We start from the raw sequence: 21,709 nt of genomic DNA, 5'->3' as shown, positions 1-21,709 counted from the left end.
AAATAGTATACTCTATATTATAGGCCTACCTGACCTATTTTGTTTTATTAAATTCGTTTGTGCGATCGTCAATTTTAAAACTTTTATTTAATCGTAATACTGTGCAATTTTTAAATTTATTATAATTAATAACATATCATAAATATCAGGCATACACTGAATTAAATTTAAAATACCAATAATGTTCTGAATTTATTACCGCTAATTTATATTAAACCACAAGCGCTGTAAATTCAGTCATCAGTCAAAATGATAACAATAATAAAAGAAACTTTTAATTCGTATTATCATTTATAAATATCATTACTTTTATTTTGAAGAATGGGAAGGATATTAGGATCCCGTTAATAATATCCTTGATGTCGCACAAACTACTGGCCTATTTTAATTTATTTTATTTTAATTGATGTTTTATTAAATTATAATTAACCTACAATAAATAATAAATGGAGGCCTACTTACTGAAATTGTGTGCCCGAAATAAATGATGAAGAACACTTCGCTTAGAAGCAAACAATCTTGAGCAGACGGTACATCGGAATTTCTGTTTGCCGTTGTCAATCAATTTGGTGTAATTTTCTGCCTTACTACTAGTAGGCATAATATGCCTACTAGTAGCGCTTTTACCGCTGGATGATGCCATCGAAGTGTTATACTTTTTAAATGTGATATGATTATATACAATTTGTATATAATCATATCACGTGTGCCGCTTCTGATTTTGCAGTTGTATAATACAACTTTCTGTTTCCGCCGGTTTATGGCGATAATGGGAGGGATTATTAATCACTGACACATGCGTTATCACACTAACATTAATTTTGATATTCACCCAATCATTACTTTCTAATTGCCATTATTGACACTTTAAAATACGTGATAATCCACAACAGAATACCCTTTAATAGAATAATTATCATACATGTAAAAATGTATTATCTAAATGTAGAAATACATCTAACAGTCGGATACTATCAAAGCAAAATTGTTTATCTAATTCAGTAAGAGGATTAATTACTAATTAGCCCTTAGTTAGCTACCATTTCCTGTCACCAAAATCGGTGCGTTTGATATAAATTTTCATTCGGCATGATCTTACGTTATATTTATTGTAATATTATTTTGTGATTAAATGTTTTTGAGTTTTCTAATACAGTATTAACTTACTTATCTTAATTTGTTTTTTTTTTGTATTGGATGCACAGCTTAGGCAACTGACACAATTTATTTTTTACTCAACATTTATTTCACAAATGATAAATTATAATAATTATATATGATTGACTTTACTCTGCTCCCTGCAAAATAATTCATTGTCAAAATTGTAATATAAGACCATGGACCTAATTTATTGACTTCGTTGCTGTTTCAATGGGTTCATTTAACCCCAAACGCATATTACCAAAATAAAGTTTTTATATCATTAAACGCATATCTTGAATTGTTATTAGGGCCTTATCATCATGTCGATGGTAAATTGCTCGATGGCCTTATGAGCCTGAAATTGTTTTTGTTTGTTTTTTTTTATGGTTCGGGCGAACCCCCTTCCCCAAAACTCGGAACACCACAGCCCCCACCTCGGCCTGTGGCTCATAAACTTGGTTGGTTCACATAGCGGTGGTCAAAATAAGTATAAAATACAAACTTATATTTCGTACTGTAAATGCAGTTCAGGTACAATTAACAAACATTTCAACTTGTAATTAGAAGTATTCTTATTACAGTTGAGTTGCAACTTTAGGTATACATGCCGTCGTATGTCCGACAATCTGACTCGTAGTCAAGGGATTCAAACGACCCCCACCGTATACTTACATTCTCCGCTTGGCCAAGATAATCTTTTTTTTTTAATAAAATGAAATACGAAAATGAAATTGAAGAAAGAGGCCCTATTTTTTTCTAAACTGTTTCCCATAACAATCCTTCCCACAGAGATACGTACAATTACGCGACCAAGTTAGATATTAGATAAATACTATTACTGTATTGTTACAATATTGTTGTAATCGGATGACTAAATAAATGTGGAATAAATGAAATGATTGTCTAATTAAGGATATAAAAAATTGTTTATCTAATTCAGTAAGAGGATTAATTACTAATTAGCCCTTAGTTAGCTACCATTTCCTGTCACCAAAATCGGTGCGTTTGATATAAGAGAGACGTTGTTGTGACCCAATCAACATTATATTTATTTTGGGTATTTAGTCATCATTAAACAGGAGGATAAACAGAAGTTTAACATTTCCTCTGTGGTTTTAGTGACACCGTGGAGAAAAATAATTCCAAAATCGAACCAGGATTTAATCTTTTCAACCTCTGAAATAAAGTGCTGTACAAAGTTATTACCGATAAATTATCAATATTATTCGGCAATGCATTTTTATTTCCGAAATTCCGAGAGTCATTTGAATTATTATTGTTAGTTAACAGTTTTTACATTATGTACAAGCCGAAGTCATTACACAATCGAAAAAAAATTAACAATTTAGAATTCGAAATATTTAACTCGAAATTTTTAATTATTATTATAGTATTATACCTTAATATCAATCTTTAATTTCGAATTTATTATTCATGAATATTGATAATTAATTATTAATAATTATAATTTAGCCATTATGGAATGAATGAATTGGAACATAACTATATATATTCAGCAATTTGGGACCAGGATGTAACTATAATAATTATTTCAGGTTGTTCATGCGGTACTTTCCCCCATCTTTTTCGTAGCCTTATCTTTAGCCTCCCCCTCTCGCCCCCACCCAAATAATACCGGTAATTATTATTAAGTACACGTCTTCAGTAGTAAAAAAATTGCGCTTACTGTAATAATAATATTTATTGATCTACGCCATTTACATCGGCGGCACTCAATTTTATGAAAGGTGCGTCAAAAACAGTAAAGAAAATATGAATCACACACGCATTACATATACAATTATGTACAGAAAATATAAAAAGTTGGAAAAAGCAAACACAAAAAAAGAAAACCGTCTTTCAGAATACACTGTACAAATTCGAAATTTCGAATAACTAATTTAAAATAACGAATTGAATCTGGAATAACAGTTCAACATTTTAAAGTATTTTTTGTTTCAGTTTGGCCCTACTAATGGTCTTTCGGAATTCGGTTTATTCTAGGATTTATTTATAAGTCTTTGATTTATTGGTGCATGGTGACAGTGTGGTAGGCCTCTCAAGGCTGCGCTGAATAAAGTACCAAAATGCATCTGTATTGTGATTGGTTATCTTTAAACGAACACCGTCCGTGATTCGTCCGAAGCAAAAAGGAGCGAACTTCATATTCCACAACCGTCTTTTAGTTAATCATTAGCGTACACCATCCTCACTTCAAACGTTCAAATAACGCGTATCAAATAATATTGTTTCCAGTTTTTAAGATTTCTATTTATAAGTGTGTTCTTTCGCAAGTGTTTTCGTATTTGACGTGATTTGTTGCGTTTCAAGATGTATGCAATTGTATTTTGGATAGAAGAAAATCTCTATAGCGTGATAAGTTTAAGAACTGTAGTGATTCCGAAAAAAGATATTTCACAATACAAGAAAGGTGATGTTGTCTCGTGCAGATTTCAAAGCAAGAACTACCCAGCTCGAATTGTAAAGACAGGTATGTACAGTACCATATCAATTTAATTAAACAAATTGTATTTAATTATATTTATATATCATTGATCATTGTTATAAAACCGTTTTTACGCAATGGTTAAACGTATAATTTTTTAATTGATTAGGCCTAAACTAAACATGGAGTAGCTTACTGCATGGGCCTAAATATTATTTTTTCTCCCTCTAGCTAGGGCAGGGTAGCCTTTTTATTTTGTGTGTTGGTCTTTCGAATTTCATTTTGTTTAACTGCTGTTAACTATATGACTAACTAGTTGTTTTCATCTTCTTGGTAGGCCCATATCGGGTTAATTTCTTAATATTTATTATTAGGTAGCGCCATGCGGCCGTAAACCCTTAAAGTTGCATTCTCTGCAATTTTTGTCGTTTTGTAGAAATAATGCATATATATAACTTTAAAAACATTAAACCAGGTCATTTCTTGTCTTAAATGTACGTTCTACGGTTAATTATGATAAAAAGAGAAAAACAATGCACTACCTAAGTAGCTCGCGTCGAGCGTTCTATCGTAGATGTCACAGGCCTAGCTTAGCTTAATTTTGTAGGCCTAGCTAGTAAAGATCGCTATATGCTTAGCCTGACGTTGTCTCATTGCTGAAATAATTGTCTTTCCTTTTTTTTTGGCAGAATCCGTTAATACAAATTGGGGAAGACCTGTTTTTTTCGCCGAAAAGTTATGGGTTCTCTTATTTGTTTTCACGATCGATCGCCCGAAACTGGACGAATCCGGGTCCGGAACGATTCGGCCCGGGTCGATTCGGCCCACGTGCACCCATAATCAACATGAAAATATCAATCCGCGCGCGATGCAATTTTATCCCGAACATCTGGAAGATTTAAACGGATTCCCCATTTAGACACCTAGACCTAGAGATTTGTCATCTAGGCCTAATTAATAAGGTATTTGAAATTAAACAACATTTTCCCAAAACAAACATGTTATTTCACAATTAACACCCCTGTCACTGTTTATAGTATTTAAACAAAGGCATTTCTTAAGCTTTTGTTTCACGAATTAACAGCCATCTATCAGCAATCCAAGCAGGCATGTGACATTGTATTGTATTGTACTTATTGTACGACATGCAACAGCAAGGTAGCGGGACGATTCGGCCCGGGACAATTCGGCCTTGAGACGGTTCGGCCCGGGACTATTCGGCCCTGAGACGATTCGGCCCACTTAAATTTATCGGCTTTGATATGCATTTTATAAGCATAAATAAGCTTATACTGTAATACTTTAGTTTATTAATGTTGTTACCCAATTTATTTTAAAAACAGAAATATAAGATTATGTACTCTAGTGTATAAAACATTAATAACATATTCTGTACTTTAACTATATTATAAATTTAAATAGGTTCAAAGATTAAGGAGCTTGAAGAAATTGTGAAGTCTGAAAAACTTGTTAAAGAAATAGATATTGGAAAAAGACCAGGTATGATATAGAAATTATATTAAACTGTTGTTATATTGTTTGTATTACTAAAACCGTCACACATTTAGTAAATACAAGCTTTAAACAAAAATTTGGGGTTCAATATCTTCTATATATATACACTGTTACTTATAGTCATCAACATATCTATGACAAAATTCACATCTTGGTAATTAACTTCCAGCATAAAGACACTTTGTTTTGTTTATAATAGGGGCTTCACAGGTAGAAAACGAGGGATTGGAGAAAGCTGAAGATGCAGAAACTGAAGAATATGACAAAGAAGACGATGAAGATGAAGCAGAAAAAGATATTTTTGATGAAATTGAGAATGAAGAGGATGAAATTGAGAAAGAAGATGACGAAATAGAGGAAGAAGATGACGAAATTGAGGAAGAAGATGACGAAATTGAGGAAGAAGATGACGAAATTGAGGAAGAAGATGACGAAATTGAGGATAAAGATGATAAAAATGGTAAGCGACTATAATAAATACACTCTACTGCTGTAATGTAAAAGATATTTATGCAGATCATGCATTCTTAGAACCAGCGCTGTGACATAGCATTTTTTAAATGAAAATATACTGTACTGCCATTTGTATTATTATATTTAATTTTAATTTCAAGTAATTTCTACAGTAAAGTTAATTTCAAATACTATTGTTTTAGATTTAGCATGGCCAACACCTTTATTTAGCCAACACGACCATTGTGTGCCACCAAACAATGCCAGTGGGTGCTCTTCCTAATGCAAATACAATAAGGAACTTTCCTAAAACAATTTTTTATTGTCATTACAGAAAATGATAGAGGAAGAGCTGAGAAAAGTTTCTTTAGAGAAAGAGAAAGGTAAGGAAATAGCATAAATTTATGCAAGCTGCGCAATAAAAAAAAATTCACTTTTCCACGAAAATTCAACTAAATGTTTACTAGTATTTGCTACTTTTGCCACGAAAAATATATACAATTATGAATTTAAAAAATATTCTTTTGATTACACAAAGTATCGATTAGTGGCATAATGTGTACATACAGTACAATATTAAATGAAATTGTTTATATGTATATATATATTTCAGCCACTTGTATAACAATTGTATGGAAAAAAAATTCCTAATCTTGGCTTGCAAGGCAGAAATAGAATTCTCAATGAATTGTACTGGGTGAATTGACAGTACAGTATAATACTCTAGAGTTGCATCTAAATAATCTACTTGGAAATACATTGAATTCTGTTAAATTTAGTTTAGTCTACGTGTATGTACTTTTTTGTCTCTTACACAAAAAATAAATAAATAATCAAACTTTTCGGGTTTTATTGTTTTAGAATCGGTAATGACAGAAGGATTAGAAATTTGGAGAAGGAGGTTCAACATTTGAGGAAGAGGGTATACAAATTAGAAAAGTTGGTACAAACGAAAAATAAAGAAAACGACGATGGAAAACGATATAATGGCCATTCAATGAATGATTTGAAGACAAGCGTAAGGGCATCTGACCCATTGTCCACAAGTGTGGGCATTTTGGCAAAAAAACTATTTTCCATTGAAGAACTTAAAAGCTGTTCAATAACAGGAAAAAAGTCAGTCAAAAGTGGAGACAGACCTTGCCCTCCACTTAATCAAGACCGACTATGTATTTTTTTTGATATAATTCGTGTAGTGTCTGGGTCTTCAAGGAAAGAAGTAATGGAAAAACTTCAAAATACAATGAAAGTGGTTAGAAAAAAAAACAAGTAGCTCTAGAAGGAAAAAGTTAAAAAATAAAAGAACATTGCTGAAATTACTTTAGAATTTGTTGTCTTTTTTTAACGCTGCAAAAATATTTGTTTATTGTTAGCTACTACTATGGAGGAATTATATTTACCAATACAGTACAGTAATTTACGGACATTTTTCAATAATGATTTAAAAACATTATTGAACAATACTCGGGTTGGGTTTCAAGTTTATTTAATAATTCATAAATTTTATTCAAAAATAATTATGAATTATTATTATTGAATCAAGTTCATGATTTATTATTTAATAATAATTTATGAATTTGATTCAATACTAATTCATGAAAAGTATTCAATACTAATTCATGAAAAGTATTCAATACTAATTCATGAAAAGTATTCAATAATAATTCATGAAAACTATTCAACTAATTCATAAAAATTATTCAACAAAAATTCATAAACTTTATTCAATACTAATTCATGAAAAGTATTCAATGCTAATTCATGAAAAGTATTCAATACTAATTCATGAAAAGTATTCAATAATAATTCATGAAAAGTATTCAATACTAATTCATGAAAAGTATTCAATAATAATTCATGAAAAGTATTCAATGCTAATTCATGAAAACTATTCAATACTAATTCATGAAAAGTATTCAATAATAGTTCATGAAAAGTATTCAATATTAATTCATGAAAAGTATTCAATAATAATTCATGAAAATTATTCAATAATAATTCATGAAAAGTATTCAATAATAATTCCTGAAAAGTATTCAATAATAATTCATGAAAAGTATTCAATAATAATTCATGAAAAGTATTCAATACTAATTCATGAAAAGTATTCAATAATAATTCATGAAAAGTATTCAATACTAATTCATGAAAAGTATTCAATACTAACTCATGAAAAGTATTCAATAATAATTCATGAAAAGTATTCAATATTAATCCATGAAAAGTATTCAATAATAATTCATGAAAATTATTCAATAATAATTCATGAAAAGTATTCAATAATAATTCATGAAAATTATTCAATAATAATTCATGAAAAGTATTCAATACTAATTCATAAAAAGTATTCAATAATAATTCATGAAAAGTATTCAATGTTAATTCATGAAAAGTATTCAATACTAATTCATGAAAACTATTCAATACTAATTCATGAAAAGTATTCAATAATAATTCATGAAAAGTATTCAATACTAATTCATGAACTACATTCAGCAATACTTCATAACAATTATTCAATACTAATTCATGAACTTGATTCAATAAATAATAACTCATGAATTTGATTCAATAACAGTTCATGAAAAGTTTTCAATACTAATTCATGAAAAGTATTCAATAGCAATTCATGAATTGCATTCAATAATAATCCATGAAAGTTATTCAATAACAATTCAAGGATTTGATTCAATAATAGTTCATGAAAATTATTCAATTATAATTCATGAATTGTATTCAATATTAATTCATGAATTTTATTCAATAATAACTCATAAAAAATAATATTAATTCATAACTTTATTCATAAACAACTCAAGAACTTTATTCAATAATAATTCATAAATTTTATTCAATTTAAATTCATTAAAACTATTTAATAATTCATGAACATTAGTCATTAACAATCTATGAATTTAATTCAATAACAATTCATGAATTATTTGTAAATAAAATTCATGAAATCAAATATTTTGGGCCATTTGTACTTCATTGCACTGCAATGAATTATTCATGAACATATGGTTCATGAATAATGAATATGCATGAACTTAGTTCATACATAAGTCATGAATAATTCATCAAATTTTCACCGGGGTTAAATGAGTATTTTTCAAATGTGGGTCAAAACCTTGCTAAAACAATTCCAATGTAAATAATGATGATTTTTTACAAAACACAAATGTTGAAAATCAAGAAAAATTTAACTTTGAAAATATTGACTCTGAATATGTATACAAACTATTAACTTCTATATCAATAAAAAAGGTGACTGGAAATGATATGCTTCCAGCCTACAGTACCTTATAAATGTAGCAAAAGATTCTATTGTGTATCCACTCATCTACTTAATAAATGTATCTCTCTCAACATCAACATTCCCTGCCAAATGGAAAAGTGCTAAAATCTGTCCCATATATTAAGGTGGTGATAAAACTGAAAGAAGCAACTACAGACCTATTTCGGTTCTGTCTAAAATTCTTGAAAGAGTAGTCTTTGACCACATTTATTCTTATCTACATTCCTATGATATGATAATGAACATCAGTCAGGTTTTAGACCAGGATATTCAACCACTTTTGCTCTCCTTAATTTAACTTAAGAGTGGCTTGAATCCATTGAAAAAAGAAAGTATGGCATTGCAATGATTGATTTAAAAAAAGCATTTGACACTGTAAACCATGAGCTCCTACTTAAAAAACTAAAATCCTTCAATCTCCAAGATAATGTAATAAACTGAATAAAACACTATTTGCTAGATAGAAAACATATTAGTGTAAGTGTAAATGGTGTCTTGTCAAGCACATGTAAAGGTACCTGTGGCATTCCACAAGGGTCTATTCTAGGCCCATTACTATTCCTACTTTATATTAATGATCTGCCTCAAAATATACAAAATAGTAACGTTTCCATGTATGCAGATGATACAGCTATTCATTACTCATCTGACAATATTAATGATGTAATTGAAGCTCTAAATGTTGACTTAAATAGTATTAAAAACTGGCTTATTAAAAATAAACTTAGTTTAAATGTACAGTAAACTGAATATATGATTATAAGTACTTCACAAAAACTAAAAAATTAAAAAAATTAATGATTTAAATGTAAATATTGATGGTCAAAAGCTAAATCGTGTCAAACATTGTAAACACCTTGGTGTGATTATTGATGATAATCTCTCTTGGAATAACATACTGACTATGTAAAAGGTAAGGCACTGCAAGGACTTTACTACCTCAAAAAAGCAAATTCTATTTTACCAAAAAATACTCAATGTACAATGTACAAATCGTTAATTGCTCCCTATTTTGAATACTGCCACGCTCAAACCAACTACAAAGTAACAAACTTCAAGTTATGCAAAACAGGGCTGCCAAAATAATAACTAAGAAGAGTAGAAGTGATTCTAGTAGTGAAGCCTTGCACAGCCTTAACTTTGATAATCTTTGGAAACGTTTGTATATAAATGAAGCCATCACCATGTTCAAAATTACCAATACTTTAGCACCAACTTACCTAATAAACAGATTTCATATCAAAGAAAATCATTATGGACTATAAAAAAGGAGCCTGTCTTATAGAGGTGCTCAATTCTGGAATGAACTAAGCAATGACATAAAAAATGTAAAAAAACCTTTTAATTTTAAATAAAAATTTGAAAATGTATGATTACCATTATATTTAAGTATACTATAATTCAAATTATATGATGTCAGAAATGTATTTAAGACTTTCAATTCAATAAGGTTAATATGCAGGAGCATTTATTTGTAAGTAATTACTTTTTTAATGTTAATCTTGGTGTTCACTCTTTTGTATGATTTGGATTTTACAAATTTTAATATTCTAGTTTGTTTTAATGTAATTTAATATTAATGTAGATGTGTAAATTAAGATTTTCAGTTTCAGTTAAATTCTTATTAATAATTTATTTAATATTTTTAGTATTAAGTTTAATTATTTAAGTAAAAATAGACTTATGCTTTGTTCATTTTGATGTTTATTCTTTTGTAAATTTTGCTTTTACAATCTATTGTAAAATTTTAATTCATTCTAATTTAAGTGTAAATTAAGATAAACTCTTGTTGTTAATTGTTTAATTGTTGAATTTGATTTGTGTATGTCTTACGGCCTTGTCGAAAAACACCATTGAGGTGAACAAGTGTTACCGTGATTAAATAAAGTTTTTGTTATTATTATTATAATATGAAGATTGTTGTGAATTATGATTATAATACGGTAGCTTTACAAACTAGTAGAGATTGTAATGACATTCCATGATTTGTTTACAATTACTAATAATGTTATTCTAACTAGAAAAAGCACCGATCCATCCATATCAAACAGTGTTAAATGTAAATGGTATTAACGTTAAGATGGAAATCCTATGATCACTTATCACAGATAAAGCAGCACCTGTGTCAAGTGATCATAGGATGAAACAAGTGTGGCCTAACATAGCCTGGGTGCAGTACAAATTTTGCGGGAAAAAAGTATAGGAAAATTTTGTTTTGGTTTTTCTGATAGAGTATACCATATAGAATGTCAGAAAAAAAATCCCCATCCCAGGGTCTTGGGGAAAATTTTTTACGGCACTTTAAAATTTTTGCCTATACAACACACACAAATTCCTATTAACACACACAAATACCTATATAGGGGATATAGGCTAGTCAATCTAGCATTTTGAGTGAAACAAATTGCAAACAGAGATTTTTTTTTTTTAAATTGTTACATATGATAAGGTGATTATTTTTTGAGCATCACACCTCTGACACTCATCCCGAAGGTATGCAAATTAGCTTAAATATGCAAATTAGGGTGAAATTACAGGGTTACCATATCTTAAAAACTACTAATCGTAGAGAGTTCATTTTTGCACAGTCTGGTTCAGAATATATATATTTATATTTGCTCTAATGAGACATTTTACAAAAAAATGTCCGGAAGTACCAAATTTTGACCCTTGACCCCATTTCTCAATATTTACATAAATATGTGATTAAAATGTCTGTAGAGACTTTATTTTGGACTCAATGACTTGGATATTGTTTTTCAATACCCACCATAGAACTGTATTATAATTCCCAAAATCACACCTTCGTCACGCACCTCGAAAGTATGCAAATTAGTAGTACAAGTAATATTAAATATGCAAATTAGGGAGTGAAATTACAGCGTTGCCATATCTCGAAAACCGCTAATGCTAGAGTGTTGATTTTTTCACTAAAATATTTAAAATGTATATATTTATATTTGCTGTAATGAGACATTTTACAAAAAAATGCCCGGAAGTATGACATTTGACCCTCGACCCCATTTCTCAATATTGCCTATATATAATGAAAACTAAAATGTCTGTGGAGACTTTGTTTTGCCCTCAAATGACTCGGATACAGGTTTCTAATAGCCAACATAGGAATGTTTAGTAAATCTCAAAATCACACCTGTATCACTCACCTTCAAAGTATGCAAATTATTAGTACAAGTTACATGAAATATGCAAATTAGGGGGTGAAATTACAGGTTCCTATATGTATCGAAAACCGCTAAGGTAGAGAGTTGATTTTTTCAAAAACTTGTTCAGAATGTACATATTTATATTTGCTCTAATGAAACATTTTACGAAAAAATGACCGGAGATACAACAATTGACCCTTGACCCTATTTATCAATGTTTGCATACATAATGCAACTAAATGTCTGTTAATAATTTTTTGGACTCAAATGACTCGAATACAGTTTTCCTATCGTCAGCATAGGACCTCTTTGTAATTCCCAAAATCACATCTTTGTCACACACCTTGAAAGTATGCAAATTATTAGTAGAAGTTACATGAAATATGCAAATTAGGGTGAAATTACAGTCTTCCCATATCTCGAAAACCATTTTGAATTCAGAGTTGATTCAGAATGTACATATTTATATTCGCTCTAATGAAACATTTTACGCAAAAATTGTCTTGATTGAATTATGACATTTGACCCTCGACCCTATTTCTCAATATGTTCATATAATGCAACTAAAATGTCTGTACAGACTGTTTTGGCCTCAAATGACTCAGATACAGGTTTTCTATAGCCAGCATAGAACTGTTAGTAATTCTCAAAATCACACCTTTGTTACTTCCCTCGAAAATATACAAATTAGTAGTACAAGAGGTAAAAGTTGCCATATCTCTATCGGTCATTAGCGTTTTTCGAGATACATAAGGCTGTAATTTGCATATTTCATATAACTTGTACTAATAATTTGCATACTTTCAAAGTGCTTGACTTTTGGAATTACTAAACGGTCCTATACTGGCTATATAAAACCTGTATCCAAGTCGTTTGAGACCAAAACAAAGTCTGTACATACATTTTAGTTGCATTATATGCAAATATTGAGAAATAGGTTCGAGGGTCAAATGTCATACTTTCGATAATTTTTTTTTTCGATAATGACCCAGATACAGGTTTTCTATAGCCAGCATAGAACTGTTTAGTAATTCTGAAAATCACACCTCTGTTACTTCGCTTGAAAGTATGCAAATTAGTAGTACAAGAAAGTTGCCATATCTCTCTCGGTCATTAGCGTTTTCGAGATACATAAGGCAATTCACTGTAATTTGCATATTTCATATAGCTTGTACTACTAATTTGCATACTTTCGAGGTGCTTGACTTATACTGGCTATATAAAACCTGTATCCGAGTCATTTGAGGCCAAAACAAAGTCTGTACATACATTTTAGTTGCATTATATGCAAATATTGAGAAATAATAATAATAATATCCTGGATTTAAGCGCTGTACATAAACTAATACGAAAAAAGGGAATTCTAACCATGCCAAAAAAAAACCCAAACCGAAGTAAAGCGATTTGTCGCTAACCAGGGATCGGTCTAATTGAACCCCGGTCAGCACCAGTTGTGTCGAGGGTCAAATTTAATACTTCCGGTCAATTTTTTGTAAAATGTTTCATTGGAGCAAATAGAAATAAATTATGTACATTCTGAATACGGCTGTGAAAACTCTCTAGTATTAATCGTTTTCGAGATATGGGAAGACTGTAATTTCACCCGCTTATTTGCATATTTCATGTAATTTGTACTACTAATTAGCATAATTTTGAGATGCATGACGAAGGCGTGATTTTGGGAATTACAAAGCGGTCCTATGCTGACTATAGGAAACATGTATCCGAGTTATTTGAGTCCAAAACAAAGTCTCTACAGACATTTTAGTTGCATTATGTATGCAAACATTGATAAATGGGGTCGACGGTCATTTTTTCGTAAAATGTTTCATTAGAGTAAATATAAATATGTACATTCTGAACAAGTTATTGAAAAAATCAACTCTCTAGCCTTAGTGGTTTTCGATATATAGGAACCTGTAATTTCACCCTCTAATTTGCATATTTCATGTAACTTGTACTAATAATTTGATACTTTGGAGGTGAGTGATACAGGTGTGATTTTGAGATCTACTAAACAGTCCTATGTTGGCTATTAGAAACTTGTATCGGAGTCATTTGAGGGCAAAACAATGTCTCTACAGACATTTTAGTTTCATTATATATGCAATATTGAGAAATGGGGTCGAGGGTCAAATGTCATACTTCCGGTCAATTTTTTGTAAAATGTTTCATTGGAGCAAATAGAAATATGTACATTCTGAATACGGCTGTGAAAAAATCAACTCTCTAGCATTAGTGGTTTTCGAGATATAGGACAACTGTAATTTTTTCCCTTATTTGCATATTTTATTTAAATTGTACTACTAATTTGCATACTTTCAAGGTGTGTGACAAAGGTGTGATTTTGGGAATTACAAAGTGATCCTACGCTGGCTATTAGGAACTTATGTCTGGGTCATTTGAGGGCAAAATAAAGTCTCTACAGACATTTTAGTCACATTGTATATGCAAACATTGAGAAATGGGGTCGAAGGTCAAATGTTGTACTTCCGGTCATTTGTTCGTAAAATGTTTCATTAGAGTAAATATAAATATATACATTTTGAATAAATCAGTGAAAAAATCAACTCTCTCGGACTAGTAGTTTTTGAGATATGGTAACCCTGTAATTTCACCCTAATTTGCATATTTAAGCTAATTTGCATATCATCGGGATGAGTGACAGAGGTGTGATGCTCAAATTTTGATCTCCTCATCATATATGACCATTTAAAAAAGAAAAATCTCTGTTTGCAATTTGTTTCACTTTGGGCTGTTTTTTTTGCTAGATTGACTAGCCTAATAGGGAAAATCAATTAACGGTTTTTGTTACTTGCAGTTGTGTTTTAATGATTAAAATTAGTAGAGGCTTACTTTAATAACTACTTCTCATAGTAGTTGATGAATCAAGTCGATAGGATGACATCATCATGCCAGAATCCAATATGGCGTCCAATTTGGCGGAAAAAACAGGGTATTGCTAACTTCCCGCAAACATCCCTAACCTCCAAAAAACATAGCAAACCCCACCGAACCAACATAAAAGTGATTGAATCATGTAGTGTACAACCACTGGGTATATCCATGTAAAAAAAAATATTAAATTTCTACTGTTAACTACTTATTTTTGGGGTAAAACATACTTTTTTGGTCAAAAATGATTGCTAAACCCTGCAAACCTCCAAAAAAATATAGCAAACCCCACCGAACCAACATAATAAAAGTGATTGAATCATGTAGTTTACGACCCACTGGGTATATCCATGTAAAAAAAAAATTAAATTTATACGGTTAACTACTTATTTTTGGGGTAAAACATCATTTTTTGGTAAAAAATGATTGCTGATTTTTAACCAAAAAATGATGTTTTATCCCCAAAATAAGTAGTTAACAGTAGAAATTTAATATTTTATATACCCAGTGGGTCATACACTCCATGATTCAATCACTTTTATGTTGGTTTGGTGGGATTTGCTATGTTTTTTTGGAGGTTTGCGGGGTTTTTAGCAATACCCTGTTTTTCCTGCCAAATTAGACGCCATATTGGATTCAGGCATGATGGTGTCATCGTATCGACTCGATTTATCAACTACTATGAGAAGTAGTTATTAAAGTAAGCCTCTACTAATTTTAATCATTAAAACACAACTGCAAGTAACAAAAACCGTTAATTGATTTTCCCTATCCCCTATATATTGGTATTTGTGTGTGTTAATAGGAATTTGTGTGCGTTATATAGGCCAAAATTTAAAAGTGCCGTAACAAATTTTCCCCAAGACCCTGGGATGGGGATTTTTTTTCTGACCTTCTATATGGTATACTCTATCAGAAAAATTACAAAAAATTTTCCTATACTTTTTCCCCGCAAATGTGTATATTAACTGTTCTGCACCCAGGCTAACAGTAAAGATAGACCCATAATTAAACCGTCTGATGCTAAATTGAAAACAAACACTGGAGAAGAAATTAAAGTAGTTGGTGTGTCATGTAATGGTGAAATGTACGGAGGGTAAACTGGTTATGTTACCTATAGTAGTAATTCCAGGCAGAGGTCCACCTTGATAGGCCGGAATTGGTTAACTAATCTACAATTAGATTGGGTAAATCAAACAAGTGCAAACGGAAAGATCTATGTTAAATAGTGAAATAATTGGTAAATACGGTAAAGTCTTTGAGGATAATTTGGGTGAAATTAACAGATTTAAAGCCAGACTATTTGTGAAGGAAGGGGCTGTTCCCAAATTCTGTAAAGCTAGGCCAATACCCTTTGGTATCAAAGATAGGGTCGAAAAAGAATTAAATAGATTAAAGCAAGAAGGCACAATTATGCCTATTCATTTTTCTGAGTGGGCTGCACCTATAGTCCCTGTTAGTAAATCTGATGGTTCCGTACGAATTTGCGGAGATTACAAATTAACGATTAACCAAGTTGCGAAGGTAGATACTGTACGTACCCATTACCATTAATTGATAATTTGTTCGCCAAACTAGGCGGGGGTATAAATTTTCTCAAAGTTAGATATGTCGCATGCATATCAACAACTTATTTTGTCTGAAGAGTCAAAACAGTATACAGTTATTAATACTCACCTAGGGTAGTATAAGTACAACAGATTACCGTTTGGAGTGTCATCAGCTCCTGGAATGTTTCAGAGAGTTATTGATAGTATTACATTAGGACTACCCGGAGTTGTAGCATACTTGGATGATATCCTAGTATCGGGCACTAATCAAAGTGATCATGATAAGAACTTAAAAGGGTTGTTGTTAAAATTGAAAGAGGTTAACAAAAAGGGAGAAATGCGTATTCAATTCTAATGAGGTTGAATATTTGGGGTTTAAAATTGATGCAAAGGGGCTACATCCCTTAAATACAAAGGTGATAGCAATAAGAGATGCACCTCACCCAACCAATGTGACAGAATTAAAAGCCTATTTAGGTTTATTGAATTACTATGGTAGATTTAAGTTCACTTTTAGCTCCACTATATATATATATCACAGTACAGAGTGGGTATGGTCAGATAGACAGGAAAATGCCTTTCGTATATCTACAGAACTACTGAAGTCATCTAAATGTTTTAGTACATTATGAAATAAACCTCTAATGTTGACATGTGATGTGTCACCCTATGGAGTAGGGGTCGTACTTTCCCATATCATTAATAATGTTGAACAACCAGTTGCTTTTGCCTCATGAAGGTTGTCGGAAACGGAATCTAAATATTCACAGTTGGATAAAGAAGAACTTGCAATTGTATATGGTGTAAAAAAGTTTCATAAAAACTGTATGTGTATGGTTGTAAATTTATTATTGTGACAGACCATAAGCCGTTGTTAGGGATTTTTGGTGAAGGGAAGTATTCCACAAATGGCTTCCCCCAGAATGCAAAAGTGGGCATTAATGTTATGTGGGCATTAATGTTATCAGGGTATGATTACAATTTAAAGTATAAACCAGTGGAAGATAACCAAAATGCTGATGCATTGAGTAGAGTACCTGTAGGTGAAATACCTACCAGGGGACATATTATGTTTCTAGAGAAAATTAACAATTCACCAATCAAGAGTAAAGATGTTGTAATATGGACTCGTCGTAGAGATCCTACATTAAGTAAAGTATAAGTAAAGTAAAGTATGTTCAAATGGAATGGAAAGATAATGTGGGAAATGACTCTGATTTGTTACCATATTATAGAAGAATGAACTAAGTACAGAGAATGATATTGTTCTTTGGGGTGCACGTATTGTTATGCCAAGTCCAGGAAGGGAAACAATGATGAAACAATTACATGAAGGACATCCAGGGATTGCGAGAATGAAATCGGTTGCACGCACATATGTTTGGTGGCCCAATATGGATAGTCAAATTGAAGAGACTATAAAAGCTTGTTCGCAATGCCAGTGTCATAAAAACTTGCCCGCAGCTGCACCGCTAAATCTGTGGTCATGGCCAGAAAAAGCATGGTCCAGGATTCACATTGACTGTGCCAGTTCATTCATGAACAAAATGATTTTAGTGGTAGTGGATGCACATTCTAAGTAGATAGAAGCGGTAGCGATGGACACGAGCACTTCTCAAGCATTGATAGCTAAGTTAAGAAATATGTTTGCGACTTTTGGAATCCCTGAACTGTTAGTTTCAGATAATGGATTTAATTTTAAAAGTAAAGAATTTCTCAAGCGTAACGGTATAAAACATGTTCGAACTACACCTTATCACCCAGCGTCAATTGGACAAGCTGAACGAGCTGTAGAGACTGTAAATGAAGGACTTAGAAGAATGGCGACCGACAACATGGACACAAAAATGTTTAATTAACTACCGAAACATACATAAAACTACAGGAGAAAAACAAGCCAAGCTCATGTTCGGAAGACCTATTAAAACTCATCTATATTTGTTAATGCCAAATATTGGAGTCCAAGTGAGAAAGGGGCAGGCAGAGCAAAAACAGCGACATGATTCAAAAGCGAAAGAGCGAGTTTTTAATGTGTCAGAGAAAATTTGTGTATGAGACATCGTGAAAGGTGTATGGTTACCGGGTGTAACAAAAATCTGGTCCGGTTTTAATTTAAAGTTAAATGATGGCCGAGTTTTAAAAGACATGTAGACCACATTCGCAAACAAACAGCAGATGAACCAAAGGAAAGCGAGCTAAACAACGTCTTATCATATCCTTTTAGTTTGAGCAATACTAACCATGAGACAGCAAAAAATGCACCTCCGATCGTAAGGCGCTCACATCGAGCAAGACACCCTCCAGACAGATACCAATAGATGCATTCAGTGAGATCAGTTGTGTTTAAACATTGTTAAGTAGTTTATTAATAGTAAAGTATAGTAGTTAGTGTTTACTTGTTATTTTTTTTGTTTAAAGGAAAAGGAAAGAGGCAATTGTTCAATGAAAAGAGAAAGTAATTATGGTTAGGGTTGTTTCAAGATATGTTTAGGATACACTACATTGTTATGATTTATCTAAGAGGGGAGGGATGTCATACTGTACATTACTTGTAACTAGAGGGTGAGCTCGCCCTTATAGGGCGGAGGTGGAGTTCATTTGACTCGAGGGAGGGGCTTATTCGAGGGATATATGTTAAATTTTTTAGTTTTAATAATATGGTAACATTTATAATCAAATGAAATCCTCTATCTAATAGATATGAAAAGTGGTAAAAATAAGAATAACAAATGCTTGGTAAATTGTAGATAACAGTGCGATGAATTCTACTACAAATAGTATAATTGTGTTATTATAAATGTGGATGAGATGGACGTTTATTAGATAGTTGGGTTGGCGGGGGGGGGGGTTTGGGTGTGGTGATTATTATTCAAAGTGATGTTTTATTGGAGAGGCGTTTATTCAAATAAATATCATCCTAATAAGTATTAATACATTATTTAATTTAAACATCTTTTGAAACTAACTGCCGTGACAGAGTGGGCCATTTCGGCCCAAGAAAGAAGACATTACGGCTTGCAACATGGGCAGACATCTCGGTCCTAACAGGACACAGATAGCCTACAGTTATTCCTGCCAACTTACTTAATAAAACTCAGCTATCGGGATTTCACTCGATTAATGTCTTATCATCAAATCTCCTTATGTAATTTTATAATACTATTCCCCACAATATATTCCGATTCTTTATGGCGTATATTTAATTTGATCTTTATTAATTTGCAGTATAATTTTTAACTACTGTACCTTTCACACGCGCGGTCCGTTCTTAAAATAAACAAAAAACTAAAATGGCTATGACTAATGGCCAACTTAAGCTCCAGTCCTACTATAGTATCTGTTTTTTTCTTCCGTCTTCCAAAGGGACAGTGTATTGATTGATGGAAAGTGCCTGTTTCCAGTCACCTTTAGGGTCAAATCATTATTTTAACTGCTCCCTTGTGTATAAAAGAGAGAAAATAGTTGAAACCAAGTTGCTGCAAGGTGAACTTATCATAAACCCGGAAATAACTTGACCGCCAAGAATTGAAATTGAGTAGAAAATCTACTGTTGAAATCATAAATGTTGTTAAAAAACTCTTTATAATATCTTGCTAAGATAGAAATATGGAAAAATAGCGTCGAACTGCACATTAATGTTATCAAATCTACGTTTCGCGGTACATCTGAGATAGATAAGGTAGGTATCTAAGGCGGAGATTTGTACCGAAGTTTTTGCATTGTGCTCGCCTATGTCAGAATTAACCATAATTTATATATAGATGTAACCTGCCCTCTATATATTAGTGTTGTGGAGAATGAATAAAGCCCCGGATGCGGGGAAGATGGAGAATGACTAAACCTCGACCTATGTGTGTTATCTTGTTGTGCTTTTATGTTCAGATATTCTACCTTAAATGGTGTTAGTACACAACAGTAGATAAATAGTAGATTTCTTCTTGAAATTAATTGAATTGGCATTTAATTAAATTTGTATACACATGACAATGAAACTTTAAGCTTGATAATTAAATTTCATAACATATCACTCAAACTGCCTGGTCTATAGTCAATGAGAAAAGAACCTTTAAAATTAAATACAATTTTAAAATATGATTTTTGATTTATAATGGCATTTGCCTACCACTTCTTGAACCAGGCTAATAAGTTCCATTAAGCGGCGTCTGAGAGCAGCGACCTCTTCAGTAATCTGTGAAACATGCTGTTCATACACCTCTTCAAGAGGTTTGAATGTATGGCCAGAATGCTATGAAAATACAACAAACATTAAATAATGGAAAAAAAACATACATAATTGCAGTCTTTACTGTTTGTTATTGGAACTGCCTTTGTAATTTATTCTTCCTTTTGCCACATATTGGTAACTGCAAGTTTTTTAATAGTTTTTGACAAACCAACTAACCCCTTTTAGGCTCAGCTAAGGTTTTCTTTTATTTCATAACACTGCAAAAATGCACCAAAGCACCAAAGTCATGGCAGAAAATGTTCTTGTGATGGATTTTCTGTGTGCTACGCGCGTCTTTTTTTTTCTGTATGCATACCACCCTCTATAGTTTGTCTCCAATGTTTGATACTGTATGGAAGCTCAGCAGTTACAACTATTGTATTCATCTCAAAACTTAAGTATTTATTTAGTTTTACATGATGTTGTTCATAATATGTATTGATCTGTGTTTAATTATGTTACTCTGCATCTTATTGCTTATAATTATTTGATGCTACTGCATTTTATCTTGATGTACATGTGTTCATCATCACTAACTAGATATTATTGTTTATATTTATTAGCATGACACAGTTTTATACATGCTTGATAGGTGTCGATTTACACCCATTTTTACCACTCAAACAAATTAAGTTATACTTATATTAGGTTATACTGATCGTTTTTATTTATTGAAGTCTGTGACATTCTGAGAATATATAGTACAATGCATTTCAGTTAAATTAACGGTCAATTATTGAGTTTTATTGGTTATATAAATAAAAAGAGTTTAATACATTTATTTATGACCCGATTCTTATCACTAATTAACCAATCAGATGTCTTATAAATCATTAAATATAATATGTATATAAATGTTTTACTAAATATGTATTTAGATTGAACCTTACCGTTCCTCCCCATAGAGCACATTGATGACAGATGCAAGCACGACAAGTCCAACAATACACACTTTTCTTTTCCTTGTGAAGATCACATCTAAGAGAAATAACGTTCTTCTTTAGAAAACTACAAATAGCA

The 21,709-nt window shown here is 31.6% G+C and overlaps 2 protein-coding genes across 3 annotated transcripts in view; one reads left to right on the top strand and one right to left on the bottom strand.

The window, feature by feature from the left end:
- Nucleotides 1-21,709, bottom strand: part of LOC144835072 (E3 ubiquitin-protein ligase TRIM37-like) — a 116,850-nt gene that overhangs the window by 44,004 nt on the left and 51,137 nt on the right. For both annotated transcript variants that reach the window (XM_078690095.1, XM_078690096.1), the window contains exons 5-6: nt 21,580-21,667; nt 20,588-20,710 (exon numbers count right to left, since the gene is read on the bottom strand). In XM_078690095.1, coding sequence (XP_078546221.1) covers nt 20,588-20,710; nt 21,580-21,667 — 211 coding nt within the window. The remainder of the gene's footprint in view (nt 1-20,587; nt 20,711-21,579; nt 21,668-21,709) is intronic.
- LOC144835924 (uncharacterized) lies at nt 3,413-6,856 on the top strand. The gene is made up of 5 exons (XM_078691052.1): nt 3,413-3,634; nt 5,012-5,089; nt 5,304-5,564; nt 5,892-5,940; nt 6,419-6,856. Exons 1-5 carry the CDS (start codon nt 3,475-3,477, stop codon nt 6,828-6,830), a joined length of 960 nt encoding a protein of 319 aa, XP_078547178.1. The 5' UTR covers nt 3,413-3,474; the 3' UTR covers nt 6,831-6,856.

Source organism: Antedon bifida, chromosome 2 (genome assembly GCF_963402885.1).
Source record: "Antedon bifida chromosome 2, ecAntBifi1.1, whole genome shotgun sequence".
Taxonomy (NCBI): domain Eukaryota; kingdom Metazoa; phylum Echinodermata; class Crinoidea; order Comatulida; family Antedonidae; genus Antedon; species Antedon bifida.
Note: the sequence above shows the minus strand (reverse complement) of the source record. Positions and strands in the feature narration are given on the sequence as shown.

Bases quoted from the DNA above. Each gene is read 5' to 3' on its own strand.
- LOC144835924 (XM_078691052.1), top strand. From the start codon at position 3,475: ATGTATGCAATTGTATTTTGGATAGAAGAAAATCTCTATAGCGTGATA. The intron at 5,565-5,891 runs GTAAGCGACTAT...TTGTCATTACAG, and splicing joins GGATAAAGATGATAAAAATG to AAAATGATAGAGGAAGAGCT. The intron at 5,941-6,418 runs GTAAGGAAATAG...TTATTGTTTTAG, and splicing joins TTCTTTAGAGAAAGAGAAAG to AATCGGTAATGACAGAAGGA.